Source organism: Carcharodon carcharias, chromosome 7, assembly GCF_017639515.1.
Source record: "Carcharodon carcharias isolate sCarCar2 chromosome 7, sCarCar2.pri, whole genome shotgun sequence".
NCBI lineage: Eukaryota > Metazoa > Chordata > Chondrichthyes > Lamniformes > Lamnidae > Carcharodon > Carcharodon carcharias.
Genome location: NC_054473.1, coordinates 15,395,369 through 15,422,826, shown reverse-complemented (window position 1 = coordinate 15,422,826; position 27,458 = coordinate 15,395,369). Strand labels below are relative to the sequence as shown.

General features: G+C 45.9%; 1 protein-coding gene across 4 annotated transcripts in view; it reads left to right on the top strand.

Moving 5' to 3' along the window:
* The window catches only part of sema3b (sema domain, immunoglobulin domain (Ig), short basic domain, secreted, (semaphorin) 3B), a 428,874-nt gene that overhangs the window by 366,756 nt on the left and 34,660 nt on the right, over positions 1–27,458 (top strand). For all 4 annotated transcript variants that reach the window (XM_041191338.1, XM_041191339.1, XM_041191336.1 and 1 more), the window contains 6 exons: positions 8,110–8,229; positions 13,374–13,467; positions 17,991–18,110; positions 20,901–21,043; positions 23,849–23,963; positions 26,806–26,875. In XM_041191338.1, coding sequence (XP_041047272.1) covers positions 8,110–8,229; positions 13,374–13,467; positions 17,991–18,110; positions 20,901–21,043; positions 23,849–23,963; positions 26,806–26,875 — 662 coding nt within the window. The remainder of the gene's footprint in view (positions 1–8,109; positions 8,230–13,373; positions 13,468–17,990; positions 18,111–20,900; positions 21,044–23,848; positions 23,964–26,805; positions 26,876–27,458) is intronic.

Here is a 27,458-nt window from a genome sequence, read left to right as displayed (position 1 = left end):
ATTTATATTGTGCATGTTTACATTTCAAGGATGGTCCAAAGCATCAGCAACAATTTGCATTTATCCCACGCTTCTAGCATAGATAAAACCTCCCAAGAATGTTAGCAAACCAAAACAGGATGATCCAAAGCTTGGTCAAAGAGATAAATGGAAGGAGTCAGAGAAGTAGAGAGGCAGAGATTCACAGAAGCAATTCCAGAGCTTGGGGCCCAGCGGGCTAAAGGTGTGGCTGCCAGTGGTAGATTGGTTAAAACTTGGGGATGCTTAAGAAGCCAGAACTGGAGGAGCACAGAGTCCTCAGAGGGTTGGGAGGCTGGAAGAGGTCCAGACATAGCACATCACAAAGGAAGCACACCACAGCCCATTAGGTATTTTGTTGCTTATCTAAACCTGTTGACAGGATAAGGCAAAAAGAGGAAGATAATTGCAAACTTATACCCTTCTGCTCTTGGGAATGTATTATCCATTAACTACATTGGCTTATTTCTGTGCTGGAAACCTGTTCAAGCCCCGTGTTCTATCCCTGTGTCAATGTCCACATAAGCATCCTTTCACTTTGCTTCATGTAATCCTATCAACATACCCTGCCATTACTTTATCTCTCATCTAATTATCTAACTTCCCCTTAAATTGCATCAGTGCTATTCACGTCTGGCACTGCATGTGGTAGATGGTTCCATAGTCTAGCTACTCTCTGGGTAGAGAAGTTTCTCCTGAGTTCCCTGTTGGATTTATAGGTGATTATCTTTTATTTATGGCCCTCAAGTTTTGGACTGCCCCAACAAGTGGAAATATCTTCGCGACATCAGCCCCAGCAAACTCCATAATTATAAAACAAAAACAGAATTACCTGGAAAAACTCAGCAGGTCTGGCATCATCGGCGGAGAAGAAAAGAGTTGACGTCAACTCTTTTCTTCTCGGCCGATGCTGCCAGACCTGCTGAGTTTTTCCAGGTAATTCTGTTTTTGTTTTGGATTTCCAGCATCCGCAGTTTTTTTGTTTTTATCTCCATAATTATAAAGACCTGCAACAAGTCATCGCTCGGCCTTCTCTTTGGCTGGGGCTCTTTTCTCCAGAAATCAGGTGGCCCTGAACCATCTTGATTATTCTGCTGCTCAATCACACCAACGTTAAGCTTCAAATTGACAGCTCAACACTTCAGTTAAAATAGCAGCCCAGTGAATGGACGCGATAGTGGCTGAGTGGTCATGTTACTGGAGTAGTGATCTAGAGGCACCAGGCTAATTATCTGGGGACAAGGGTTCAAATCCCACCATGGCAGCTGCTGGAATTTAAATTCAAAGGATAATCTGGAATTGTAAAGCTATCATCCTGTGTTGTAAAGGCTCAAGGGTAACAAATGCTGGTCCTCCCAATGATTCCCACATCCTATGAAAGAATGAAGGGCAAAAACACAAACTGGTTTAGTATAATTTCATGGGCCATTGTCCCTCATATCAACCCCAGTTTTGAACATTTTTGGAGGCTGATTCTCTAGCAGTCAGAGTGATAGAATTGGAGGATGCTAAAAGCTCGCTATTTAAAGGATAATCTTAAAATGAAATCTGAGGCCTGCTCTCTCACTCTAGGGTCAAGAGAGGGCGATTAGAAATGCAAGCCACTGGGCCTGAGATGAATTATTATTGACAGTGGGTACTGTACATGGGTATTGAATTACTCCAACAGCTTGCCATGTGCAAACATGTTCTCCATCATAAAATTGCCTGCCATAAAATTTGATCTATCTGAAGTGCAAAGGGTGGAGCAGCAGATACTTGAGAAGCGCTGATGGTGCTCAGAACCCATCTCATCTGTGAGTGACCCAATAACCCATAAGTGCTGTTGGGTGTTTATAAATTCTCCATCATGTCTCTTGAGCATCATTGCTTTGTGAATGACTGGGCAAGAATTCCTTAAACTTGGCAACTGGGAGTTCACAAATAAACGTGTTCATATAGAAATAGGAAAAAATCTGTCCATTGTACAATGGCAGAGGGAAATCAGTGCAGTAAAGTAGAGCTCATCTGAGGTTGGAGCAGTGTGAAGAATGACTAGTGAATCTGTTCATGATGCTGTTGGTTGAGGGAGCAGTGTTGCTGGAAAAACTGCCTGCTGTTCCTCAACAGGATATCTTGTATTCATACAGCACACCTTGAGTTAGTAAAAGTCCCAAGGCATTTCACAGGAGCCATTATCAAACCAAATTTGACACTGAGCTACATAAGGAGATATTTGGGCAGGTGACCACAATCTTGGTTTTAAGGAATGCCCTACAGGAGGAGTGAGGGGTAGAGATGTGGAGAAGTTTAGGGAGGGAACTCCAAAGCTTAGGCCCTAGGCAGCTGAAGGCACCTCCTATGGGGCCTTTATAACCAATGGGGTACTTCTTCCAAGTGTTGTCACTGTTGTAGGAAACGCAGCAGTCAGTTTGTATAAAGCAAGATCCTACAACGAGCAATGTGATAACGATCAGATTGACTGTTTTCAGTATTGGAATAAATATTAGCTAGAACATGGGGAGGACTTCTATAATTGTCTTTGAAAGAGTGCCGTGGGATCTTTTACATGCCCCTGCAGGGACAGACTGTTAAATCAATCCCGAGCTAGTTGGTGACATATGAAACTATACACTAATACTTCCCTTGATAATAGGTTTATTTACAGAATGCAGGATTACATATGTCTACTTCCTACCTTCCCCAACCCATGTCCCAGCAGTCTCTCTTTACAAGTGCTCTAGTACTTAATTAAACAATGCCCTTTGCTTGGGTATCTTTACATTATAATTAACGTACCATTAACACAGACGAGGTCTCAATTTAATAACATCCGACAGGTGACTCAAAGTGAAGCCCAAGGTAGTTAGTGCTACAGTATTCTGTCTCTTCCTTGCAGAGTAAACGTTTGACCAACACTTGCTACATCTCAACATCTCTCTTACCATCTCAGCAGAGATCAGGGGAATAATATCCCAATGTGGTTGCATTGCTGGGTCACTGGAAATACGGCTGCTCATTGTGCCAAGTGTGATCATGAATCTGAGGCATGAGGTAACATCTGCAAGTGGTTGAAAGCGTCTGCCCCTATTGAACAACACTGCACCTCAGCTTCATCTCAACATGTCATTGTAAGCATATCCTCAACGTTTTGGCGCAGCTAAACAGAAACAAACAGATTGGCGACCAATTGCACCTATTTTACATGGAACTACCACAGAATATACAGCAAAGAAACAAATCACCTGACCAGTCCATATTTGCTTTTATGTTTCACGCAAGCCGCCTCACACTTCACATAGGTGAGATGATGGCATAGTGATAATGTCACTAAGCTAGTAATCCAGAGGCCCAGTCTAATGGTGGAGGGACAGGGGATCAAGTCCCACCATGGCAACTGGTGGAATTTAAATTCAATTAACAATTTTTAAAAATCATGAATTGAAAGTAGTCTCAGTAATGGCGATCATCGATTGTTGTAAAAACCCATCTGGTTCACTAATGTCCTTTAGGGACAGAAATCACCTGTAGTCCTTACCCATTCTGGCCTACATGTGACTCCAGATCCACTGCAATGTGGTTGACTCTTAATTGCCCTCTGAACTGGCCTAGCAAGACACTCAGTTCAAGAGCAATTAGGGATGGGCAACAAATGTTGGCCTTGCTAACCTGTAACCCCTTCTGAGAGAACTAGAATATAAAAGCAGGGATGTGCAGCTGAAGCTTTATAAGATTCTGGTCAGACCACATTTAGAATATTGTGAGCAATTTTGGGTCCCTCAGGAAGGATGTTCTGGCCCTGGAGAAGTTCCAGAGGAGGTTCACGCGAACGATCCCAGGAATGAAAGGCTTAACATATGAGGAACGTTTGAGGACTCTGGGTCTATACTCGATGGAGTTTAGAAGGATGAGGGGGGGATCTGATTGAAACTTACAGAATACTGAAAGGCTTGGATAGAGTGAACGTGGGGAAGATATTTCCATTAGTAGGAGAGACTAGGACCCGAAGGCACAGCCTCAGAGTAAAGGGAAGACCTTTTAGAACAGAGATGAAGAGAAACTTCTTTAGCCAGAGAGTGGTGAATCTATGGAATTCATTGCCACAGAAGGCTGTGGAGGCAAGGTTATTGATGTATTTAAGACCGAGATAGATAGGTTCTTGATTGGTAAGGGGATCAAAGGTTATGGGGAGAAGGCGGGAGAATGGGGTTGAGAAACTTATCAGCCATGATTGAATGGCGGAGCAGACTTGATGGGCCAAATGGCCTAATTTCTGCTCCTATGTCTTATGGTCTTACTTGTGGTAGATAGTGAGTTCCATGTTCTAACCATTCTCCTGATGGCACGTTTGCCGTTTTCTATTCGTGATTAAAAAACCCCACAGTTTTGGCATGGTGAAGAACTGGGATAGGGCATGTTCACATTCCAAGGAATTTGAGCCAGAATGAGGTGAAGCCAAGCATTAACTCTTGTTGGTTGGACCTGCCTGAAGGAGCTCTAGCTGCTACAAAGACCTCCAATTGGCATTTGGATCATTTCCAGAAATATGCCGATCATCCTGTTTTTTCACTAAAACAGTCTCAAGGTCCAAGTGCAAAGTATCAAAGATTTCCATTCATGAGGAATGCTTTAGGAAGTCGTTTCACTTCATGCGCTTCCAATATGGGCTTATTTTTTGATGTATCATATAGGGGATACATCTGTTTAGAGAAATTAAGACTGTTGTAAATCACGTGTGCCCCTTGGATATTGTATTTATTTTCTAACTATAAACTGAAGCTGGGCTCTAAGTGGTTCCCTGCATCAAGGCCCTGATGGGTGTTTTCAGTGGGAATCTGGCAGGTTGGAACAGGGTGTACTGAGATTACCTAAAATTCATCAGTGGCGAGTAGTTATAACCCAACCTTGCCAGTCGGGATTCTGATGGAATCTTACTCTCCACTGATGTCAGAAGGGTTGCCAACGGTGATGAAATATGTTCCTGGAGGTTTCATCACATGACTAGCCCTCACGCTGCAGCCATTAGTCGGTCAACACATCCATCCTTGTGACGCACTACCTTCCTACACCAATTGGAAAGCAATAAGACTCATTAGCTGAAGATAAAAGCAAAATACTGTGCTGGAAATCTGAAACGAAAACAGAAAATGCTGGAAAAACTCAGCAGGTCCGGCAGCATCTATGGAGAGGGAAACAGAGTTAACGTTTCGAGTCCATATGACTCTTCTTCAGAGCCATTCATGATCCATCAGCCAATTGGATGATGCTTGCTGCCAGCCAATGAGCCTGCCCCCCCTGCCCAACTCCCTGTTTTCAATATCTTTATATCTGGTAAAGAGAAATGTTCAAAGAAAACGACAAAACAACAACAATATTTTTTAATGCCCCGATGATTTTCTGGAGGGTTGCACACAGCAATGTCCTGGGGATTGATCTGCAATTCCTGGAGTCTCCAGGCCAATCCTGGAGGGTTAGTAATCATATCAATGACCTACAAACGAGTAAAACTGAACTGGGTGTAAAGCCAGCATTCCCACCCAATCCCATAGGATTTCCACCCAGCTATGTCAGTTCGAATGACCAAAGCCTACAGCAAAGGCCGTTCAGCTCAACTGGTGTATGTTGGTGTTCACACTCTACACGAGTCGACCCTCCTCCCACCTCCTCTTCACCTCACCCTATCAGCATATCATAAGTATCTTTGGAAGCATATTTTGAAAAAAGACACAATAAAACTCAGTCAGTATGAAACCAAAAATTGGAAGTGTTGAAGTGTCTCAGGGCCTGTTTGCAAATTAGCCGAGTCTAATAAAATGGCAGCAAAAGCGAAATATTGCAAACCTGAAATTTTGGACAGAAAATGCTGGGAACATCCAGCAGGTCAGGCAGCCTCTGTGGAGAGAGAAACAGAGTTGGGGGCCTTAATATTAAGCCGCCAAGGTGGGCGGCAAAGGGTGGCAGGAGGGAGGCTAAAGACTTAAATACAGGGAATACATTCCCGACCTGCCAGACATGTACCCACCACCATTTTTCCAGCAGTAAATATCAAGGTGTCTGACTGTCCTGCAGTGGAGAGCTGAGACACTTCATTGACATATTTAAATACTTGACTGTAAGGTATTTTGGGATGTCCTGAGGGGCAAGGTGTTATAGAACTGTGAGTTCCCTCTTTCATTCACTCCCGATTCCCGATGCTAACATCTTTCAGCATAATGACTGCAAAATTTCCGAGAATATAATTCCAGCCTATGTGACATGGTCAGCCTTGGAGCCTGTGGGGCTGAATTTTAATCCTAACGTTGCACTCACCACATTAACTCACTGACTTCAGTAACACTTTGAAAGCGTGTAATGATGATTATCAATGGGTCTTCTGGCTGACTTCAGTCGAGTTCTGTTTTTTAATCGCATGGAATTCCTGGGTTTTTATGTGTTTTGGGGATTGGGTTCCAAGATTCCAACCATTTTTCTCCCCCATGAGAACTGGAGAAAAGCGGTTGTGATTATTAACCCTTTCTTACAGAATTACATCAAGGTGAGAATGGCTTTGTGGGAGCATTGTTAGTGCATTGACCATTCGTGTGTAGACATCAAGGGAGAAGGAACTGAACTATATTTTTTAAATACAAACCATGGTACATGAAGCTTGTTTGGACACCCTTCAGCATTGGCTTGTAATAGACACAAAAGAAAAAGCTTTGGATTTACTTTGCTTTTAACTAGTTTCCGCGAGATAGGTGTTGTGAGCAAAGCCAGAACTTATTGCCCGTCCCTAATTGCCCTCGGGAAGATGGTGGTGAGCCACTTTCTCGAACTGCAGCAGTCCGTGTGGTGTAGGTACGCCCACGTTGCTGTTAGGGAGGGCGTCCCAGGATTTTGAACCAGCGACAATGAAGGAACCGCGGCTTATGTCCAAGAGGGGATGGCGTGTGACTCGGAGGGAAACTTGGTGTACCCTTGCACCTGCTTCGCTTGTCCTTTTGTGGTGCAGGTTGCGGGGTTTTACAGGATCTTTTGAAGGAGGCTTGGCTGGCGTGGATGGTGCAGCAGCCATGGCGGAACAGTGGTTGGGAGGGGCATTGGACTTTTATGTTGGCGGATGAGCTGCCAGTCAAGAAAACTGCTGACGAGCCTCTTGAACACCTATCACGGCAAGCGGAGAGCGCTCCATCGCACTCCTGGCTTGTACCTGGTAGATGCAAGTAACCCTATCTCTATCAAACATGGAGTTGGATGGCAGTCATCACTGAAAGTGCAGGAACAATAGGTCCTGACACCCCCTCTCCCCTGTAACGTAGCAAAGATTGGGGCAAAAAAAAATGCTTAGCTTTGAGGAGCACCAACATACAGCTACCTCTGACTTGGCAGACATATTCTGTCAAGAAACAAATTCAGTGCAGCTCAGGCCTCAGTTGCATGTGAGATATTCTGAAGAATGGGCTGCTTCTAACTAAACTCTTGCTCATCTGTTTGAGCTGTGTGACACAACAGGATCGCAGGACAATCTTATCTTCATCAAATGTTCCGGAAACTAAATGGATGACTGTTGCTGTTTGTTTTTTTAAACCTGTTTTCACTGGCCGAAGGGTCGGTAGCCAGTTGTTACAGATTTAAGATAGTCAGCCAAAGAACCAGTGGGGGAGATGAGAAAAGTATTGGTAACGCAGAGAGTTGTTGCGATCGGGAATATGTTGCTTGAAAGGATGGTGTAAACAGACTCAGTGGTAACTTCCAAAAGAGAATTAGGTGTATACTGGAAGGGGGAAGATATCAGCCTATGGGGAAAGAGCAGGTGAGCGAGGCTAATTGGATAAGCTTTTTCAAAGAGCTGGCACAGGCATGATGGGCTGAAGGGCCTCCTTCTGTGCTATATTGTTCTGCGGAATAAGATTGATAGATTTTTGGGCATTACCAAGGGATGTGGGGTAAGACAGGAAAGTGGAATTGATCTAAAAGCTCAGCTGTGGTCTTACTGAATGGCAGAGAAGATTCAAGGAGCTGTTAGGTCCACTCCTGATGTTAATTGTTATGTCCTTATCATTCTGTGCATTGGGATTGAAGTTTGCAATGCCTCGGCAATCACCTGATGGCTGTCTTCCTTTTCCGTTGCAGGCAGAATGTGCCAACTTCATCAAGGTGCTACATCCTTTCAACAGAACTCACCTGTACAGCTGTGGTACTGGAGCCTTTCATCCAGTCTGTGCCTACGTGGAGGTTGGGAACAAATGGGATGTGAGTGCTGCCCTCTGCTGTTTGCTTTCATTGGTGTTACCTTTACAGAGCGAGAGGTGGTTGTCAATTTTTTAATCTCTGATGTGAATGACTCCCCTGAGCCCAGCCTTCAGAGGGGCAAAAAAAAAAAATTTAGAGTGGAAAAAGAAAGAAGAGACGGAGAAACTGTTTTGACGTTTTTCTGGGAATTGGGGCTATCCATAATACTAATGACTATTTCACCACAGACTTGTGTCTTCTAGGATTTGGCACCAGTCGCCAAGGCCGTCTGTGTGTAATGTGACGCTTTAAAGGATGTAGCCTGTGCATCCTCACACACGTGTGCGTGTCTGATGTGTGTATGTGTGACTGTGTGGACATGTGGGCATGTGTGTATGGGTAAGTGTGTGTGGTTATGTGTTGTGTATGTGTGTGTGGGGGTGTGCATGTGAGTATGTGGTTTCTCTCCATGTTTATCTGGATGAGCGTAGATGCACATATATATAAAAAACACATGCTGTGAGCACCAAACTGTGAGTGCATTCCTGTGTGCAGATGTGTATGTATGCGCGCTGCTCTTGGCAGATGCTTTGCTGTTGATCTTGATGTTTTTTGGACTCAGTGTGTCTGCTGTGATTCCTCCTCCTCTTGGCTGTTGGGAAGATTCAATTGTAAAATGATTCCGATGAATTCCCATAAGGAGTGGTCCCAAAGGTGGTGCCGTAGCAAGACGGTGTTAGGTTCAAATCCCATCAGTGAACATCTAACATTCCTCCCCTGACCTGGATAAAATGAATGTTATCTGTTTGCGGGGCTGACCCTAATCACATTCCCACTGACCCTAATCGCATTCCCATTGACACTAATCCCAGTGAACCTAATCCCACTGACTCTCCTCCCACTGACCCTAATCCCATTCCCACTGAACTAAATCCCACTGACCCTAATACCACTGACTCTAATCCCATTCCCATTGACCCTAATCCCATTCCCACTGAACCTAATCCTGCTGACCCTAATACCATTGACTCCAATACCATTCCCACTTACCCTAATCCCATTCCCACTGACCCTAATCCCACTGACCCTAATCCCACCAACCCTAATCCTATACCCACTGACCCTAATCCCATTGACCCTAATCCCACTGACCCTAATCCTATTCCCACTGACCTTAATCCCATTCCCACTGAACCTAATCGCACTGACCCTAATACCATTGACTCTAATGCCATTCCCACTGACCCTAATCCCATTCCCACTGACCCTAATCCCACTGACCCTAATCCCATTCCCACTGACCCTAATCCCATTGACCCTAATCCCACTGACCCTAATCCCATTCCCACTGACCCTAATCCTGCTGACCCTAATCCCACTGACCCTAATACCACTGACCCTAATCCCATTCCCAGTAACCCTAATCCCACTGACCCTAATCCCACTGACCCTAATCCACTGACCCTAATCCCATTCCCACTGACCATAATACCAATGACCCTAATCCCATTGACTGTAATCCCACTGACCCTAATTCCACTCACACTGACCCTATTCACACTGACCCTAATACCACTGACCCTAATCCCACTGACCATAATCCCATTCCCACTGACCCTAATCTCACTGACCCTAATCCCACTGACTCTATTGCCATTCGCACTGACCCTAATCCCATTGACCCTAATCCCATTCCCACTGACCCTAATCCCACTGATCCTAATCCCACTGACCCTAATCCCATTCCCACTGACCCTAATTCCACTGACCCTAATCCCACTGACCCTAATCCTATTCCCACTGACCCTAATCCCACTGTCCCTAATCCCACCGACCCTAATGCAATTAACCCTAATCCATTCCCACTGACCCTAATTCCACTCCCACTGAACCAAACCCCACTCACACTGACCCAAATTCCACTCCCACTGACCCTAATTCCACTGATCCTACTCCCACTTCCACTGACCCTAATCCCACTTCCACTGACCCTAATCCCACTTCCACTGACCCTAATCCCACTGACCATAATCCTACTCCCGCTGACCCTAATCCCACTGACCCTAATCCCATCCCCACTGACTCTAATTCCACTCCCACTGAAAATAATCCCAGTGACCCATATTTGCACTCCCACTGACCCTAATCCCATTCCACTGACCCTAATCCCACTGATCCTAATTCCACTCCCACTGACCCTAATTCCACTCCCACTGCCCCTAATCCCACTCCACTGACCCTAATCCCACTCTACTAACCCTAATCCTACTCACATTGACAGCCTAACCCAACTGACCCTAATTACACTCCCACTGGCCCTCATTTCACTCCAATTGTCCCTAATCCCACTGGCCCTCATTTCACTCCCACTGACCCTAATCCCACTGACCCTATCCCCACTTCCACTGACCCTACTCCCACTCCCACTGACCCTAATCCCACTGGCCCTCATTTTACTCCCACTGACCCTAATCCCACTGACCCTATCCCCACTTCCACTGACCCTACTCCCACTCCTACTGACCCTAATCCCAGTGACCCTAATTCCACTCCCACTGACCCCAATCCCACTGACCCTAATCCCTTTCCCACTGACCCTAATCCCAGTGATCTTAATTCCACTGACCCTAATCCCACTGACCCTAATCCCATTTACCCTAATCCCATCCCACTGGCCCTAATCCCACTGACCCTAATCCCAGTGACCCTAATTCCAGTCCCATTTACTCTAATCCCCTTTATCCTAATCCCATTCCCAGTGACCCTAATCTGAATCTATACTTGTTTCCAGTCCCACTGAGACCAGACCCTCATGACCTGACTCCGGATATTGGAATCCATCTAGTTCACTTTGTATCTCAGATGTTCAGTCAAACCCTCTGCACCTTGCTAACATGAGGCAAAGGAACATGTCCTCTACATTTCTCCAGCTATATGACAAATGTCAGAATCTAAGTCATCCTCATTCCATTTTAACCAAGTAGATTTGCATTGCACAATTCACCCATTACATACTTTCAAAATAATGTCATGCAAATATCCTTGTAACTACTGTAATATTTTTATAATGGCTGTAGAGTTATGCCTAATGAGTTAATTAAGTTGTCTTATATGTCATTACAAGAATTGCTTTACCAATCTGTTTGAAGAAAGCAACAAATTGCATTTATATAGCATCCCTCCCCACTACACCGTGTCCCAAAGCGGTTTACAGCCAATGAAGTACTTTCAAAGTGTCGTAACTGTTGAAACGTGGGAAATGCAGCAGCCAATTTGCACACAGCCAGCTACCACCAATAACACTGTAATAATGACCAGATAATCTGTTTTCTAGAGATACTGGCTGAGGGATAAACATTGGCTAGAACATTGGAGAGAACCAGGCTACTCTTCTTTGGTACGAGAGGATCTTTTACACACATCTGAGAGAGCAGACAGGGTTGAACTTCTCATCCAAAAAATGGCACCTCTGACTATACAGCACTCCCTCAGCATTGCACTGGGTCAGCCTGGATTAGGTGTTCAAATCCCTGAAGCAGGACCTGAACCCACGATCTTTTAATTTAGAGACAAGACTAGATGTTTCATTCAATCTGATGCAGAGCAAGTAGCACAAGAGCAAAAAAAAACATTGATTGAAAATGCTCATTTGACCTTGTGACCCTGATGTCACCATCAAGCCACATCTGAAAATTTGTTGGCAATCGCCAACACTGCCGATTTAGTTCCAGGCAAAATATGCAAATCAGTAACTGGCAGCCAACCCAAAGCTCTGGGTGGTGCAAGGAGGTCAGGTACTGTGCTTTCACCTCTGGCACCCAGGGTCAAATCCCAGTGTAGCTTCATGGAACCAAACCCTCTCCTGCAGCTCAGTCAGTGGACCAGTGGGTGCAGGTACCATTCAATGAAATACTGAGCCACAGAGGTGGGAAGCCTACAGGTTCAGTCCCTGGTCTTTGCTGGTTTAGTTGGATGGTGACAGTTGGTCATTTTTTTAAGTTCTTTTATGGGAAATGTGTGTCACAGGTAAGGCCAACGTTTGTTGTCCATCCCTAATTGTCCTTGAGCCTCTTCTGATTGCTAACCTGTGATGGGATGCGCTGAGTACCCAAAGCCCTCTTCATACAGACTGTCCGGTGACTTACTGACTCCTGCACTGTTCCTTTCTTCGTCAGGAGATCCACCCATGTGGTGGGCTTAATCTATTGATGCTTACTGTACTTGATTAGTTAAGCCTGGGTGTGGACTCAGGGCAATGTAAACAATCTATAGAAGTAGCTGTAAGCTAGAGCTATAAACATGGAGCCAACATTTTAAAGCATTATGAATAAACTTGTTACACACATAAAAACTAGTGTCATCTCTGCATAGCTCCAAGGTATAAAACATACAACAGCAAGTAGGCGGAAACTGTTTCCAGGTCAGTAAAGGGTCAGTAACCAAAGATATCTTTAAAATAATTGGCAAATGAACAGGGGAAATGAGAGGAAATCATTGCTATTTTCTGGAATGGACTATCTAAAATGGTGGTGAAATCAGATTCCATATTAACTTTCAAAAGGCAATTGGACATGTACTTGAAGAGGGGTAAATTGGAGTGTTATTGGGAAAAAGGGGGTAGCAAGGTTATCTGAGGACTCAAGGGCTTGTCAGCCCTGTCCTTTTGTGAGTAACCCCAGGCCCAGGTAAGGGTCCCAGCTCAGGGTTACGAAACATAGGCAGAACCAACAGATTTTTAGTGGTGATGGCGAAGAGCTAGAAACTTGAGGGACAATGGCTGCTTACAGGCGGAGGTTAGACCCTTCGGGAAGAGGATTTGTGTTTCCATGAAGCACACATGAGGAAGGCAGTGGGAAACCACCTTATATATCCTTTTCCCTCGTCTTGTTGCTCATTGAAATTGAAAAATGGGAGAAGGCTTCAACGAAAAACTGAAGAGGAGAGTGGGAGACCGCGAGGCGTGAAAAAAATGAGGAGAGGGCCAGCCTTTGAGCAGATCTCACTACCAGAGGAGAAAGAGCAGGGGAGTCCGACCAATTTTGACAGCATTTTCAAAGGTCCAGCATAGATTTGATGGGCTGAATGGCTCCTGGTACTGTGAGGTTTTATGCTTCCACTGCCCGTGCTGTGCTGCGGTTAACATCCTTTCATGTGTCTCGTTGCAGGAACACCAGTTCAGGATTGATTTCAACCAGATTGAAGATGGCAAGGGGAGAAGCCCTTACGATGCCAAACATCTGTCCACCTCCATTCTGATAGGTGAGATTGTAGCAAAGGTCCTCAGGATAGCCAGGGCTCCTTCTGAGCGTGGAAGTGTAAATGTGGAGGCCCCAGAGTCAGGGGCCTACTGACTAGGTCTAGGGACATGATCCCTGGGTCATGTGTCTGGGAGGGATATCCATACGTGGAATCTGGTGGTCCTGGGTGTTTATGAATATGGGGCTCAGGGGCTGGGTAGGTAATTGTTCAGGAATGCTGGGATCGGTGGTTCTAGGAGGGCTCCTGGGTTAGGGAATATAGAGCTCATAGATCTGGATATTGGAGGCTGCTGAGGGAGGACTTGTAGTTGAATGCTAATCGGGAATCTGGGAGGTATGTTGGGAATTATAATCAAGGGTTTGGGAGGGCCAGTGTCAGAAAATAGGGAACTGGGAGATCTGAATTAGGGGATGGTTTAAGCAGAAAGGTGGGGGCGAGATGTGCCTGGGGAGTTGGGGAGGTGGAGGAACTGCTGGGGATGTAGTGAGTGCAGAAAGATCAAGATAATTGATTAGTACAAGCTAACTAACAGTACAGACCTTTCTTCAAGCATGAGCTTGATGGTATCCTGTGTACTGGCAATACCAGAGGAGATAATGGGCGGAATCTTCTCATCCTGGAGTTGGCAAGACTGGGCATGGGAAGGGCGTTGCTTAATTAGGTAGAGTGGTGGTGTGCCTAAACCCTGCCGCCTTTTAAGTTGTGGCCAGGAAGGCCCATGGTCGACCTTTCTGGCCCATCATCAGTTAAGACCTTAAGTGGCCAATTAATGACCTCTTCATGCCGCTGCTGGGACGAACCCGGCTCTAGGTGGGCTGCCGACGTGTGGCTGTATGACTGGTAAAAGAGTGTGGCCTACCTGTCAACTGGTGGCAGTGGGACCCCCTCCCCCCACCCCCACCCCCGCCACAGTGGGGGGTTCCCTTGGTCAAAGACACTCAATGCCTGATCGATGGCATGGGCATTGGGGGCAGGGAGTACCCGCTAAAAGCCGCACCCTTGCCCTTGCTTCCGACGGCCCCATGGCCTGCCACCTACATTACTACCTTTCTCTTGGGCCTCGGGACTCCGGGGTGGGCGGGGGGTGGTTTGGGGGTGCTGCTGTTCCCTCTGCTGTCACAGCCTCCCCCATGGCACTGTCGGTCACAGGAGCTGCTGGCCTCTGATTGGCTGGTAGCCTTTGTTGGGGGGGCAGGGCGACGGGGCTGGACTTCCACCTCTAGGTACATCAGTATCGCTGGTGTCCCCCGATCTGCTGGACTGGCCTAAGATCCGGTGGGCCTTCCAAAGAAGGGGCAGTGTAGGTCGCTAACCGGGACCACAACCAGGAGGTGAGACCCTCGCCGCCAATGGAGAATTCTACCCAATGTGTGCAGACCACAGTCAGAAACATATATCTGTCCACTTCCTGTTCCATTAGCTATCAATTGCTTGACTGTGCAACAGCTGATGCTCAGTTGGCAGAATCTCTGTCAATCTTTAGGACCTTTTTAACATTTAAGAAGGACCAACATGTGCAAACAAGAAGTTTGCTCGTTACTTTGGAAATATTCGAGGGAGTGTGGGATACTGTGAACCATTGAAAGAATGAACTTTCATTTATATAGTGCCTTTTATAAACTCAAGCTGTCCAAAAATATTCTACAGCCTTTGGGATGTAGCGCAAGTAGCACAAAGAGCCAAAAAACATAGCCTCAAAATGCAATTATCTGACATGATTATGTCACCGTCAAACCGCTTTCAAAGCGTATTCACTGTTGTATTGTTGGAAATACAGTAACTAATTTGTGCACAGCTCACTTATAGCAATGTAATAATGACCAGATAGTCTGATTTTTAGAGATGCTGGCTGAGGGATAAGCTTTGGCTAGAACATGGGAGAGAACTCGGCTGCTCTTCTCTGAATGGTACAAGAGGACCTTTTACAAAGACCTGAGAGAGCATCCAAATAAATGGCATCTCTGGCTGTACAGCTCCCCCTCAGTACTGCACTGGATCAGCTTGGATTGGGTGTTCAAATCTCAAGTGGATCTTGAACCCTGAGGGACAAGACTGGTGGCTGCCCATTACTGATTTACAGATGTTGCCTGGAACTAACCCACTTCTGGCATTGATGATTTGCAACAAATTTTCAGATGTGGTTTGAAAGTGACATAATCATGTCACATAATTGCATTTTGAAGCTATGTTTTTTGGCTCTTTGTGCTACTTGCACTACATCCCAATGAAACATATAGTCTTGTCCCTCAGAGTTCAAGATCCACTTGAGATTTGAACACCCAATCCAGGCTGATCCAGTGCAGTACTGAGGGGGAGCTGTACAGCCAGAGGTGCCATTTTTTTGGATGCTCTCTCAGGTGTATGTAAAAGATCCTCTCTTACCATTCAGAGAAGAGCAGTCCAGTTCTCTCCCCTGTTCTAGCCAAGGTTTATCCCTCAACCTTGAAATTTGAATCCAATAAAAATCTAGACAAAAATCTAATGATGACCACAAAACTATAGTTGGAAAAACCCATCTGGTTCACTAATGTCTGTTAGGGAAGGAAACCAGCTGGTTTGGCCTACATGTGATTCCAGACCCACAGCAATATAGTCAATGGTTAACTGCATCCAAAAAATGGCACCTCTGGCTGTACAGCTCCCCCTCAGTAATGCACTGGGTCAGCCTGGATTGGGTGTTCAAATCTCAAGTGGATCTTGAACTCTGAGGGACGAGACTAGATGTTTCATTGGGATGTAGCGCAAGTAGCACAAAGAGCCAAAAAACCAGCTTCAAAATGCAATTATGGGACATGATTATGTCACCTTCAAACCACATCTGAAAATTTGTTGCAAATCATCAATGCCAGCAGTGGGTTAGTTCCAGGCAACATCTGTAAATCAGTAATTGGCAGCCACCCCAAAGTCTGGGTGTACTAGGAGTTCAGGGAATGTGCTTTTGTCCCTGGCACCCAAGCTCAAGCCCAGTCTAGCCTCATGGAGCCAATCCCTCTTCTGTAGCTCACTCAGTGGTGTAGAGGGTGAAATTACCATTCAGTGAAATACTGAGATTTTATATTTGCTCATGGGATGTGGGTGTCATTGGCTAGGGCAGCATTTATTACCCATCCCTAATTGCCCTTATTCAGAGGGCAGTTAAGCATCAACCACATTGCTGTGGGTCTGGAATCACATATGTAGGCCAGACCAGCTGGTTTCCTTCCCTAACAGACATTAGTGAACCAGATGGGTTTTTAACAACTATAGTTTTGTGGTCATCATTAGATTTTTAAGTCTAGATTTTTTATTGGATTCAAATATCACTATCTACAGTGGTGGGATTTGAACCCAGGTTCACCAGACCATTACCATGGGTCTTCAGGAATGCTAGTTCAGTGACAATGCCACTATGCCACCACCTTTCCCAAGTGACAGATGTGAGAAGCTCGCAGGTTCAGTCCCTGGTCTTTGCAGATTCAGTTGGTTATGTTGGCCTTGGGCTTCTCCTGATTGGCAACCTGTGATGTGATGCCCTGAGCAGCCAGATGCCCACTCAATACTGACTGCTCATCAATGACCACTCTGCTGAAATATCGGGGTTTCCTCTTTTCGCTTCATGGTGGATGAGCCAAGGCAGGTCAAATATCCTTTCTTATCCACATTGCCAATGAGACCACCAAATACTTGTAGGATAAATAACTGGGGCACGTCTCAAAGAGGTACCTAGTGCTGGGAAGAGTAAGGGATGACTTGATTGAAACCCTTAAGAGCCTGAAGGGTCTTGACAGGGTGGATGTGGAGATGATGTTTTCTCATGTGGGAGAATCTAGAACCAGGGAGTCACTGTTTAAAAATAAAGGGTCGCTCATTTAAGACAGAGATGAGGAGAATTTTTTTTTCTCAGGGGCTATTGAGTCTTTGGAACTCTTCCTCAAAAGATGGTGAAAGTAGAGTTTGAATATTTTTAAGACAGAGCTAAATAGATTCTTGATTAACAAGGGGGTGACAGGTTGTCAGGGGTAGGCAGAAATCTGGGGTTGAGGTTCCAATCAGATCGGCCATGATCTTATTGAATGGCGGAGCAGGCTCGAGGGGCCGAGTGGCCTATTCCTGCTCCTAATTCATATGTATGCTCGTATGGGAGTTCAGAGCTGGGTCTCATGGAGTGAAACTGGTATAACTTCACTAGGCTGTGTGTAGGTTATGAGTGGAGGGGGTGTACTCAGTGCCTGAGTTGAGCTTCACTTCACATGCCCATGGAGAAGATGGGCGAGGGTTCCTTATGCATATGACAGGAAGCCTTAGCTCCATTGCTATGACCTCCAAATGGTCAGAAAATCACAAGTGGACGATGCCCAAATTTTACACTGGGGAATGAGCAGAGCAGAGACTCCTTAGTGGAATCTTGAATTTAAGGAATGAACCACCACCTAGTTGCGGGTGACTGATTCAGGCTTACGAGTTGACTGCTTGCACTGAGCATTAAGAGATGATCAAGAATTGCCGCCAGTAAAACATTTCTCCCTGTGCGATGCCTCCTTTAGGTGAGGAGCTGTACTCTGGCGTAGCCACTGACTTGATGGGTCGGGATTTCACCATCTTCCGCAGCCTCGGGCACCGTCACTCCATCAGGACGGAGCAGCACGACTCACGCTGGCTGAACGGTGAGTACCCCCCAGCTCTTCTGCAAACCAAAACCCTCGCTCCGTGCCAGGGCCCACACCCGCAAGCGTTAACTTCCCCGTTCTCCTCTCTGCAGATGCTGACTGACAACCCATGGAGGTTGGGCACAGGTTGGGTTACGTGCCCTGCGCTGAATGGTCGGCATCTTCTTGCCTCCTACTAACACCGTGCTGCAGAACATGGGTAGCCAATGGAATAGGCCCAGGACCCTGGAATTGATTAGACCAGAGCTTAAAATGCATGGGGTGGAGTATTCGTGGCCACGTGAGGATTGAGATATTCCCGGAGGGGGCCCCAGTGAAGGAGCTGCCTTCCAGGAGCCCAGTCCAACTGAAGAGAGAAGCTGGATTCCAGAGTTGGGAGGTCCATTCACCGTGGCTCATGGTTAGAGCTGCTGGCCGGCCTTGCTAAGTGGTGCTGCTGAGGGGCCTGGAGTAGGGGCGGGTGCCTCAATAAGGGGAGCAGTGGCCGGCATTGCTGCAGCTACAACGTTCGCAGAGACATCAGCCTCCATGCTTTGGGGGGGATCTGAGCACTGCGATTTGAAGCCGGATCCCTCCCCTTGCTGTGAAGCTGCCTCCACTCCATTTTGAGATCCTGACGCGCCAGGGGCACCACGTGCCACTGGGAAAACAGCAATCCAGCCCCACCAACTGCCCCATTAAGTGCCCCCTACGGCTACATGCCGGTGCTGAGCGGGTACCATCACTGGCAGAAGCCGGCCTCCAGGAAAAGCGCACGGGGGCAAGAACATGTCACGGAGTCAGCCGGATTGCGAGTTGATTTGGTTTGCCTTCACCAACCCATCTTGCCTCCAAAACTGCCACCACTGGGATGGGAAAATTCAGCCTATGAGGTTTATTAACCCCCAGCAGTTCTGCCTTTCAGGGTTGGGTGGTAGCCTAGTGGTCGTGTCACTGGGCTAGTCATCCAGGGTCCCAGGTTAATGCCCTGGGGACATGGGTTCAAATCCCACTATGGCAGCAGTTAGGCATCAAATTGAATTAATAAATGTGGGATTATCAAGCTGGCCATAGTAATGGTGAAGTGAAGCTAACATCAATTGTTGTAAAGACCCATCTCGTTCATTAATACCCTTCAAGGAGGGAAATCTGCCATCCTTACTTGGTCTGTCCTACATGTGACTCCAGACCCACAGCAATGTGGTTGACTCTCAACTGCCCTCTGCAATGGCCCGGCAAGCCGCTCAGTTCAGGGGCAATTAGGGATGGGTAACAACCAGCAACACCCACATCCCAGGAAAGAATAAAAAAAGTGCAGCGATGTAGCAGTAAGGGCTAATATAAAAGTGAAATCAAAACAAAAAGTGCTGGGAAATACTCAGCAGCTTGGGAGCTTTTTTTAAATTGAACAGGAACTACTTTGCAGCATAAGCCTTTTCACTCTTAGTTACTTCGTCTATTTCCCTGCCTCTTATTCCGACAGGTTGGGAGGCGTTCCTGATTAAAGGCAATTAAACTCAATGATTTCTTAAAGCTATACCACCTTGCCTTGGTCCATTCTAACATTTTGGGCAATTTCTCAAAGCTGTGTCTCCATTGTGAGCTGCCAAAATCCTTTAGAGTCATAACGCCATTAGGCCACAGACAGAAGCCAATCGGCCCATTGAATCCCTGCCAGCTCTCTGGAGAGCATTCCTATCAGCCCCATTCCCCTTCTCTATCCCTGTGGCCCTGCAGGTTTATTTTTTTCACGCGCCCATCCAACTCCCATTGGAAATCATTAACCGTCCCCGCTTCCACCACCCTCGTATGGCTCACATATCATCGCTCTCTCAATCTTGTCACAAGAGCCCAGTGTTTTGTGCCACTGCAGCATTATGGTTTAAAATTTTAAAGGGGTAATTCCTCGATCTTGTCTCGCCATTGGAGAGCCCAATGCGTAGGGAGCATGTGTCGGCGAGCTGGGCCGGCTACACTCACACGATAACCTCCTTAATAAAAAGCTCTGCAAGTTTTTGCCTGCAGGTTACTTTCATCATTTCGAGAGGATTAGAATAGAATGAGGCGCAGAAGGGAAGAGAGAAAAGCCAGGGAGGAAAGAGAGAGAGAGGGAGATGCTGGAATGAAAAGCAAGAGATGGGCTGAGGAGAGAGAAAGAGAGACAGAGGGAGAGAGAGAGAGAGAGAGAGGCCGAGGAGGAGCAGGGATGGGAGGGGGGCAGAGGGAAAAGTTGAAGAGGAGTGAGAAAGTCGAAGAGAGAGAGAAGTTAAGGAATGGAGGTAGGAAGAACGGTTGAGCAGGGGAGAGAAGAATACAGAGGGGTCGGGAAGAGAAGGCTGAGAATAGAAAAGAGAAAAACCAGAGCAGAGAGAAATGGAGAAAGACTTGAGTAAGTAACAGGAGCAAGAAAAAAAAATAGAAAGAGGAGCGAAGCAGAGATTAAGGCTAGGGTTCTTTTTTTGGCTCCCAATTCATTGCTACTTTGCACCACCATCAGGTTGCTTATTGTATAGCATGTGTTCTACAGTTTATATATATGAGGCAATTTTAAACAGAATATTCGGGTGCAACTTCAAATTCACTGTTTTGCACCACGGTTCAAAGTGGTTTCTCTTGGAATTGGGAAGAATATTTCCATTTTCTGCCACCATCTTTTCTCATAACTATTCCACAGTGAAACGTCACCTGTACATTGTCGATTTTCATTGCCGCGCCGCAAGCCGGAGATTCCTAGCAGCTCACCTCCCCCCCCACCCCGTTCCTGAGGCGAACTGTTATCGGCTTTTAATCTTTTGTTTCTCTGCGCAGACCCCAAGTTCGTCGGTTCCTTCTGGATCCCTGAGAGCGACAACCCAGACGATGACAAAATCTACTTCTTCTTCCGAGAGATGGCCGTCGAGGGGCAGAACCTTGGCAAATCCACCTTCTCCCGAGTGGGCCAACTGTGCCGGGTGGGTAAGCGACTCTGGGCGAAGGGACATGCGACCTCTACCCAGTAAGGCCCATTGAGGGGGGCGGGGGTGGGGGCTGGAGAAGGAGCCCTCCATCTCGACCTGGGCCCATGGCTCCTTCGCGGTCGGGGACTTTGCAGCAATATGAGGGACGTTTGAGGACCCTGGGCCTATGCTCGATGGAGTTTAGAAGATGAGGTGGCGGGGGGGGAGGGATCTGATTGAAACTTACAGAATACTGAAAGGCCTGGATAGAGTGGACGTGGGGAAGATGTTTCCATTAGTAGGAGAGACTAGGACTTGAGGGGCACAGCCTCAGAGTAAAGGGAAGACCATTTAGAACAGAGATGAGGAGAAACGTCTTTAGCCAGAGTGTGGTGAATCTATGGAATTCATTTCCACAGCAGGCTGTGGAGGCCAGGTCATTGAGTGTATTTAAGGCCGAGATGGATAGTTTCTTGATTGGTAAGGGGATCAAAGGTTACGGGGAGAAGGTGGGAGAATGGGGTTGAGAAAACTTATCAGCCATGATTGAATGGCGGAGCAGACTCGATGGGCCGATTGGCCTAATTTCTGCTCCTGTGTGTTATGGTCTAATGGTAACTACACTTCAAAAGTGCTTCATTGGCTGTAAAGTGCTTTGAGACTTCCAGATCATGAGAAAAGCACTGTATGAATGCAAGCCTTTTCTCTTTTACTAAAAGGCAGTGTTGAATATTACAGAAGAGAACCAGACCAGGTTATTAATAGAACACTCAGTAGGGAATGGAAACTTCTAATCATCCATTAATCTTTGGACAGGTTACAAAATCACTGCAGAAGAGTCCTTGAAGGGCAATGTAAGTAGTATGGTGACTGTGCAGAGGAGATTAATATCTGTTTACAAATGGTTTGGTATATTCAACATCAGATACTGAATGCAGCAAGAATACACTTTGCTTAATGGAGCAGCTTAACCCCACCCCCGGGAACACTGTTTAATAATCAGATACTGTTTTCTGTTTCTTGCTGACCCTCCCTCCCCACTCCATTCACATTCTTTCCCCCTCCCACCTTCTTGAATTGCTGACTGTTGCTAGCACAAAACTCTGTGGGTATTGCACACTGACTGACAACTTGTTTAACTGGTTAGTTTTGTCTTGGGGTTTACTCCTGTTCTCAGCCAACACCACTCCCACCACCCACCGCCACCCCCCCACCATCCCCCAGACACAAACACACACACACACACACACACACACACACACACATATTCACAAATTAGCAACCTTCCCTTGTTATTTCAGGGAAAGAACAGCTCCGAATCTAGTAGGAACAATACCTTGCCTTAAGGCTTTTGGCCTGTCATTGGATGCTGCTATGTTTTTGCCCCCTGGGGCAATGAGAGCTAGGATTTTGGGGGATCTGTGGTGGCTCCTGCACACCACTCAAAGCAGCCCCACGCCAAAACACCTCCATTTCAAACATCAGTTCCACTCAGGGGAGTTGGAAGCAAAGGAAGCTCGGGGCTGGGGTTAAATTGATAAAAAAAATCACAGTTCCCTGCCCTTACCACAGAATTAGGACAAAGATGGTTGTTCCTTGAGGTAATAACCTAGAAATGAAAAGAATACCATCACAGAGTGTTATCCTAGAATAATGAAAAGGGTGTCCCTTTAAATCTGTCCAGCTTATAATAATTTTTTTTCCAGTCATGACTGCACTAATAGAAACAGTTATTAACATCCCTGCTAGTTTGCAAACCTATATTTCTGGTAGGCAGCTCAAAGCCATCATTAGAATTGAATTCTACATGGACCCAATCCAACACTGTTGTCTCAGTGGGAAGAGCTGTGATTGGGATGTTAGGCACCTTGATCTATCAGGCCATTGGGATTAATAATGGGGATATTCCCTGCATGAATGTGCTCACTTCTACACCTGCTTCAGCTCATCTACTGCTGAGACCTTCATCCATGCCACTAACCTCTAGATATGACTGCTCCAATACTCTTCTGGCTGGTCTCCTTCCTTGCACCCTCCATAAACCTGAGCCCATTCAAACTCTGCTGCACAAGTCCTAACTTGCTCCAATTCCCATTTACCCATCGCCCCTCTGCTCACTGACCTACATTAGCTCCAAATCCAACAACATCTCGTTTTAAAAATTCTTATCCTTGTTTTCAAATACCCCCATGACCTCCCACCACGCCACTCCCCCCCTCCCCTAACATCTCTGTAACTATTCCTACCCTACAATCCTCCAAGATTTCTGCACTCCCCCAGCTCCGGCATCTTGCGCATCCCTGATTTTAATCGCTGCACCATTAGTGGCCATGCTTTCAGCTGCCTGGGTCCGAAGGTCTGGAATTATTTCCTTGAATCTCTCCGCCTCTCCGTGTCTCTCTGCTCCTCTAGGATGCTCCTTAAAGTCTACCTCTTTTGGCCAAGCTTTTGATCACTTGACCTAATGTCTCCTTACATGCCTCGCTGTCATTTTATTTGGCAAACTCTCCTTGGGACGTTTCACAATGTTAAAAGCGCTTTATAAATGCAGCTTGTTGCTGTGAACTCTGCAATCACCGCTACTCCCTGACTGAGACTCCCACCGGATGTTACACATTGAAGGGAGGCCCCCACATACTGCAGTTGACTGTACCTGACAATAAGGACTATTATCCATGTGAATGCTAGATGCTTGTGTTGGGTGGAGGGATGGGTAGAGTGTTGGCGGGGGGGGGGTGGGGAGCAAGTGGATGGTGCTGGTGATGGAAACAGGCATCTAGGCTACCATTACCAATCCTAAAATCTGTTCATTTATTTCAGAATGATCATGGGGGCCTGAGAAGCCTGGTGAACAAGTGGACAACATTTCTGAAGGCCCGATTGATCTGCTCTGTCCCAGGAAGCGAAGGGATTGACACTCATTTTGATGAGATCAGTGAGTATCTTTGCTCTTTTGATGTAAACAGCTTGCCTCTCCATCGAGCCAATACAACAGCAGCAGGGTATTTACGACATCAAAGCATGATGCTTTGCAGAGGCATAAGAGGAAAAAAGGCAAAAGGGGGAGAGAAGTCACCACCAATCATACATTGTGGTAATTAGCCTATAAGAAAAGAAAGATTTGCATTTGTATGATGGCTATCATAACCTCAGGAAACTCCAGAATGCTTTACAGCTTCTGAAGTGGAGTCTTTGATGTAATAGAGGAAATGTGACAGCCAATTTACACACAATAAGCTGCCACAAAGATATAAAAAGACACAAATATAAAACATATATAAATGCAAGTATTGTTGAGGAGAGAGACATGTTGCCGAAACTTTTTGCCTTGCACTCATCAGGACAAATGCAAGAATGTCGAAGTTCAAACTATCACAACTATTTAAATGACAGGAGAACAGAGTGTTGATTGGTTGGCAAGGCCAACTCTGATTGGCTGAGGCATTGCAATGGAGAAAGCAGTGGCAAACTATAAACTCCCCAACCTTCTGGGTTATTCAAAAAAGATGCAAGGCTTGAACATATTTCTTTTGTTTGCAGCGAACAGGTCCCTGTGCATGAATGCATGCCACTTCTAGCAAGTGTGAACAAGCCAAGTTGCAAGTTTGACTGATGTCAGTTAGCTTAACATCCATCACAGGGAAAATGCTGGAATCTATTATTAAGGAGGTTATAGCAGGGCACTTAGAAAATCTCGATGTAGTCAGTTAGAGTAATGTGGTTTTGTGAAAGGGAAATAATATTTCACTAATTTATTGGAGCTTGTTCAGGAAGTAACAAGCAATGTGGATAAAGGGGAACCTGTGGATTTGCTGTACTGAGATTTCCAGAAGGCATTTGAGAAGTTGTCACATGAAAGTTAACCATACAAAATAAGAGCTCATGGTGTAGGGGGCAACATATTAGCATGGATAAGAGAATTGGTTAGCTAACAGGAAACAGAGAGTAGGCATAAATGGGTCATTTCCAGGTTGGCAAGATGCGACGAGTGGAGTGCCGCAGGGATCATTGCTGGGGCCTCAACTATTTACCTTTTATATCAATGACTTAGATGAAAGGACTGAATGTGTGGTTGCTAAATTTGCTGTTGGCACAAAGATAGGTAGGAAATTAAGTCGTGAAGAGGACATAATGGGTCTGCAAAGGGATATAAATAGGTTAAGTGAGCAAGCAGAAATTTGGCAGATAGAGTATAATGTGGGAAAATATGAACTTGTCCATTTGGCAGGAGGAATAGAAAAGCAGCATCTTACGTAAATGGTGAGAGATTGCAGAATTCTGAGGTACAGAGGGATCTGGGTGTCCTGGTAGAGGAGTCACAAAAAGTTAACATGCAGGTACAGCAAGTAATTAGGAAGGCAAATGGAATGTTGCCATTTATTGCAAAGGGAGTCGATTAGAAAAGTAGGGATGTTGTGCTACAGTTGTACAGGGTGTTGGTGAGGCCACATCTGGAGCACTGTGTACAGTTTTGGCCTCCTTGTTTAAGAAAGGATCTATATGCTTTAGAAGCGGTTCAGAGCATGTTCACTCGACAGACACCTGGGATGAAGGGGTTGTCTAATGAGGAAAGGTTGGACAGGCCGGGCTTGTATCCATTGGAGTTTGGAAGAGTGGGAGGCGATCTTATTGAAATATATAAGATCCTGAGGGGATTTGACAGGGTGGATTTTAAGGCAGAGGTAGATAGATTCTTGACTAACAAAGGTTATCGGGGGTAGGAGTGAATGTGGAGTTGAAGCCACAGTCAGATCGACCATGATCTTATTGAATGCTGGAGCAGGCTTGAGAGGCCAAGAGACCTACTCTTGCTCCTAATTCATTTGTTCGTATTTAAGTTCTTAAACTGGTTGTCAATGTGGATATTAGTGCACTCAGGATTGTTCAACAAGTGTCACCCAATCACAGAACCACATCAACCAGTAGACATTTTGTGCTGGGCTTTGCAAGTCCTTCTTTATGAAGTGGAGTGATTGTGTGGGGTGGTGAGGTTACTGACAAACTACAGACCCTTAGGGTTCTCGGTTGCCTTGCTACGCTTCTCTGTAATATTGTCATAGGTGAGATCCTTTTTCTTGATATTCCCCCACTCATCCTTCCCTCCTGGGTTAGAACTCCAGAGGCAGCAACAGCAAGTGGCCAAATTTTCATTTGTTGTCCTGAATAGTGAATTATACTGGAATGTTTAACTGTGAGAACTCCCCTCCACCCAAGTCCTGTCCTTCCCTGCAGGTAGGCTTAGCTCTATTAGTTTGGAATGAAGTACTTTATTATAGACCACTTTAGAAATAGAGAACATAGGAGCAGGAATAGGCCATTCAGCCCCTCAGCTTTGTCATGACTGATCTGTACCTTAACTCCATTTATCCTGGTTTGCTCCATTTCTCTGATACTTTTACTTCAAATATATTGGTCTCAGTTTAGAATGTTTCAATTGTTCCAGAATCCAGAGCCTTTTTGGGGGCAGCGAGAATTCCACCTTTCTGTTATCCTTTCCGTGTTTCCTGTTTTCATTCCTGAACAGCCTGGTTCTAAAGCTGAGGAAACTCTCTTCACCTTGTGACTTGCAATTTTTAAAGTGAAATTACTGGAATGAGATCAGGATGTTATTGAGGAATGTTGATGCTAATGAACGGAATTGTCAGGAAGACCTGATCCTTTAAATTACTTCTAGACCACTTCATATTGACAGTGGAGTGAGTTCATCTGTGGACGGCAAAAGCATGTTAAGCAACGATTGTGAGTAAAGCTTTGTTGTTTGCTTCATTTTCCACTAGGGGACGTCTTCTTCCTCCAGACAAGAGATCGCAGGAACCCTCTAGTCTACACGGTCTTCAGTACTTCAAGGTGAGAGCCTGATGTAAATTTACTAGTACCTGAGGCCAGCATCAACAGAATGGGCAAGCCGCAAGCTTTGTGTGGGCTTGGAAAACCCATATTCAATGACCTTTTGGATGCTCATTGCATTAGGTGACATTTAAGCCCAGACCCAATTCACCACTGAGTCTGGTCAATGAGAGTGCCTCTAGTTTAGTTAATCCTATCCTTCCACGCTGCCAGAACCAATAACCCAGAGACTTATTTACAGGACCGGCCACGGTCACTATTACTAAGATTAAATTTTTATTCCAGATTGATCTAATTAACAGAATTCAAATTCCTAAGCGACTATGTGGGGATTTGAACTCTTGACTATGTGGGGATTTGAACTCTTGACCTAGATCCGCTGGTGTCCAATGGGGTGAGGGAGGTGGAGTGGGAAGTGTGCGGCTCGCTTACTTCTGTCCCTGCCGCCACACTGTGACGAATCAGGCGTTGGCTGGCCAATTGGGGGCCACTCAGCGGTGAGGCCAGCCAATTAGTGTTGGGAAGGGGAGCCTCGTGCCCAATCGATTGTCAGGCAGGAGGAAGATTGGGACATGAAATGAAA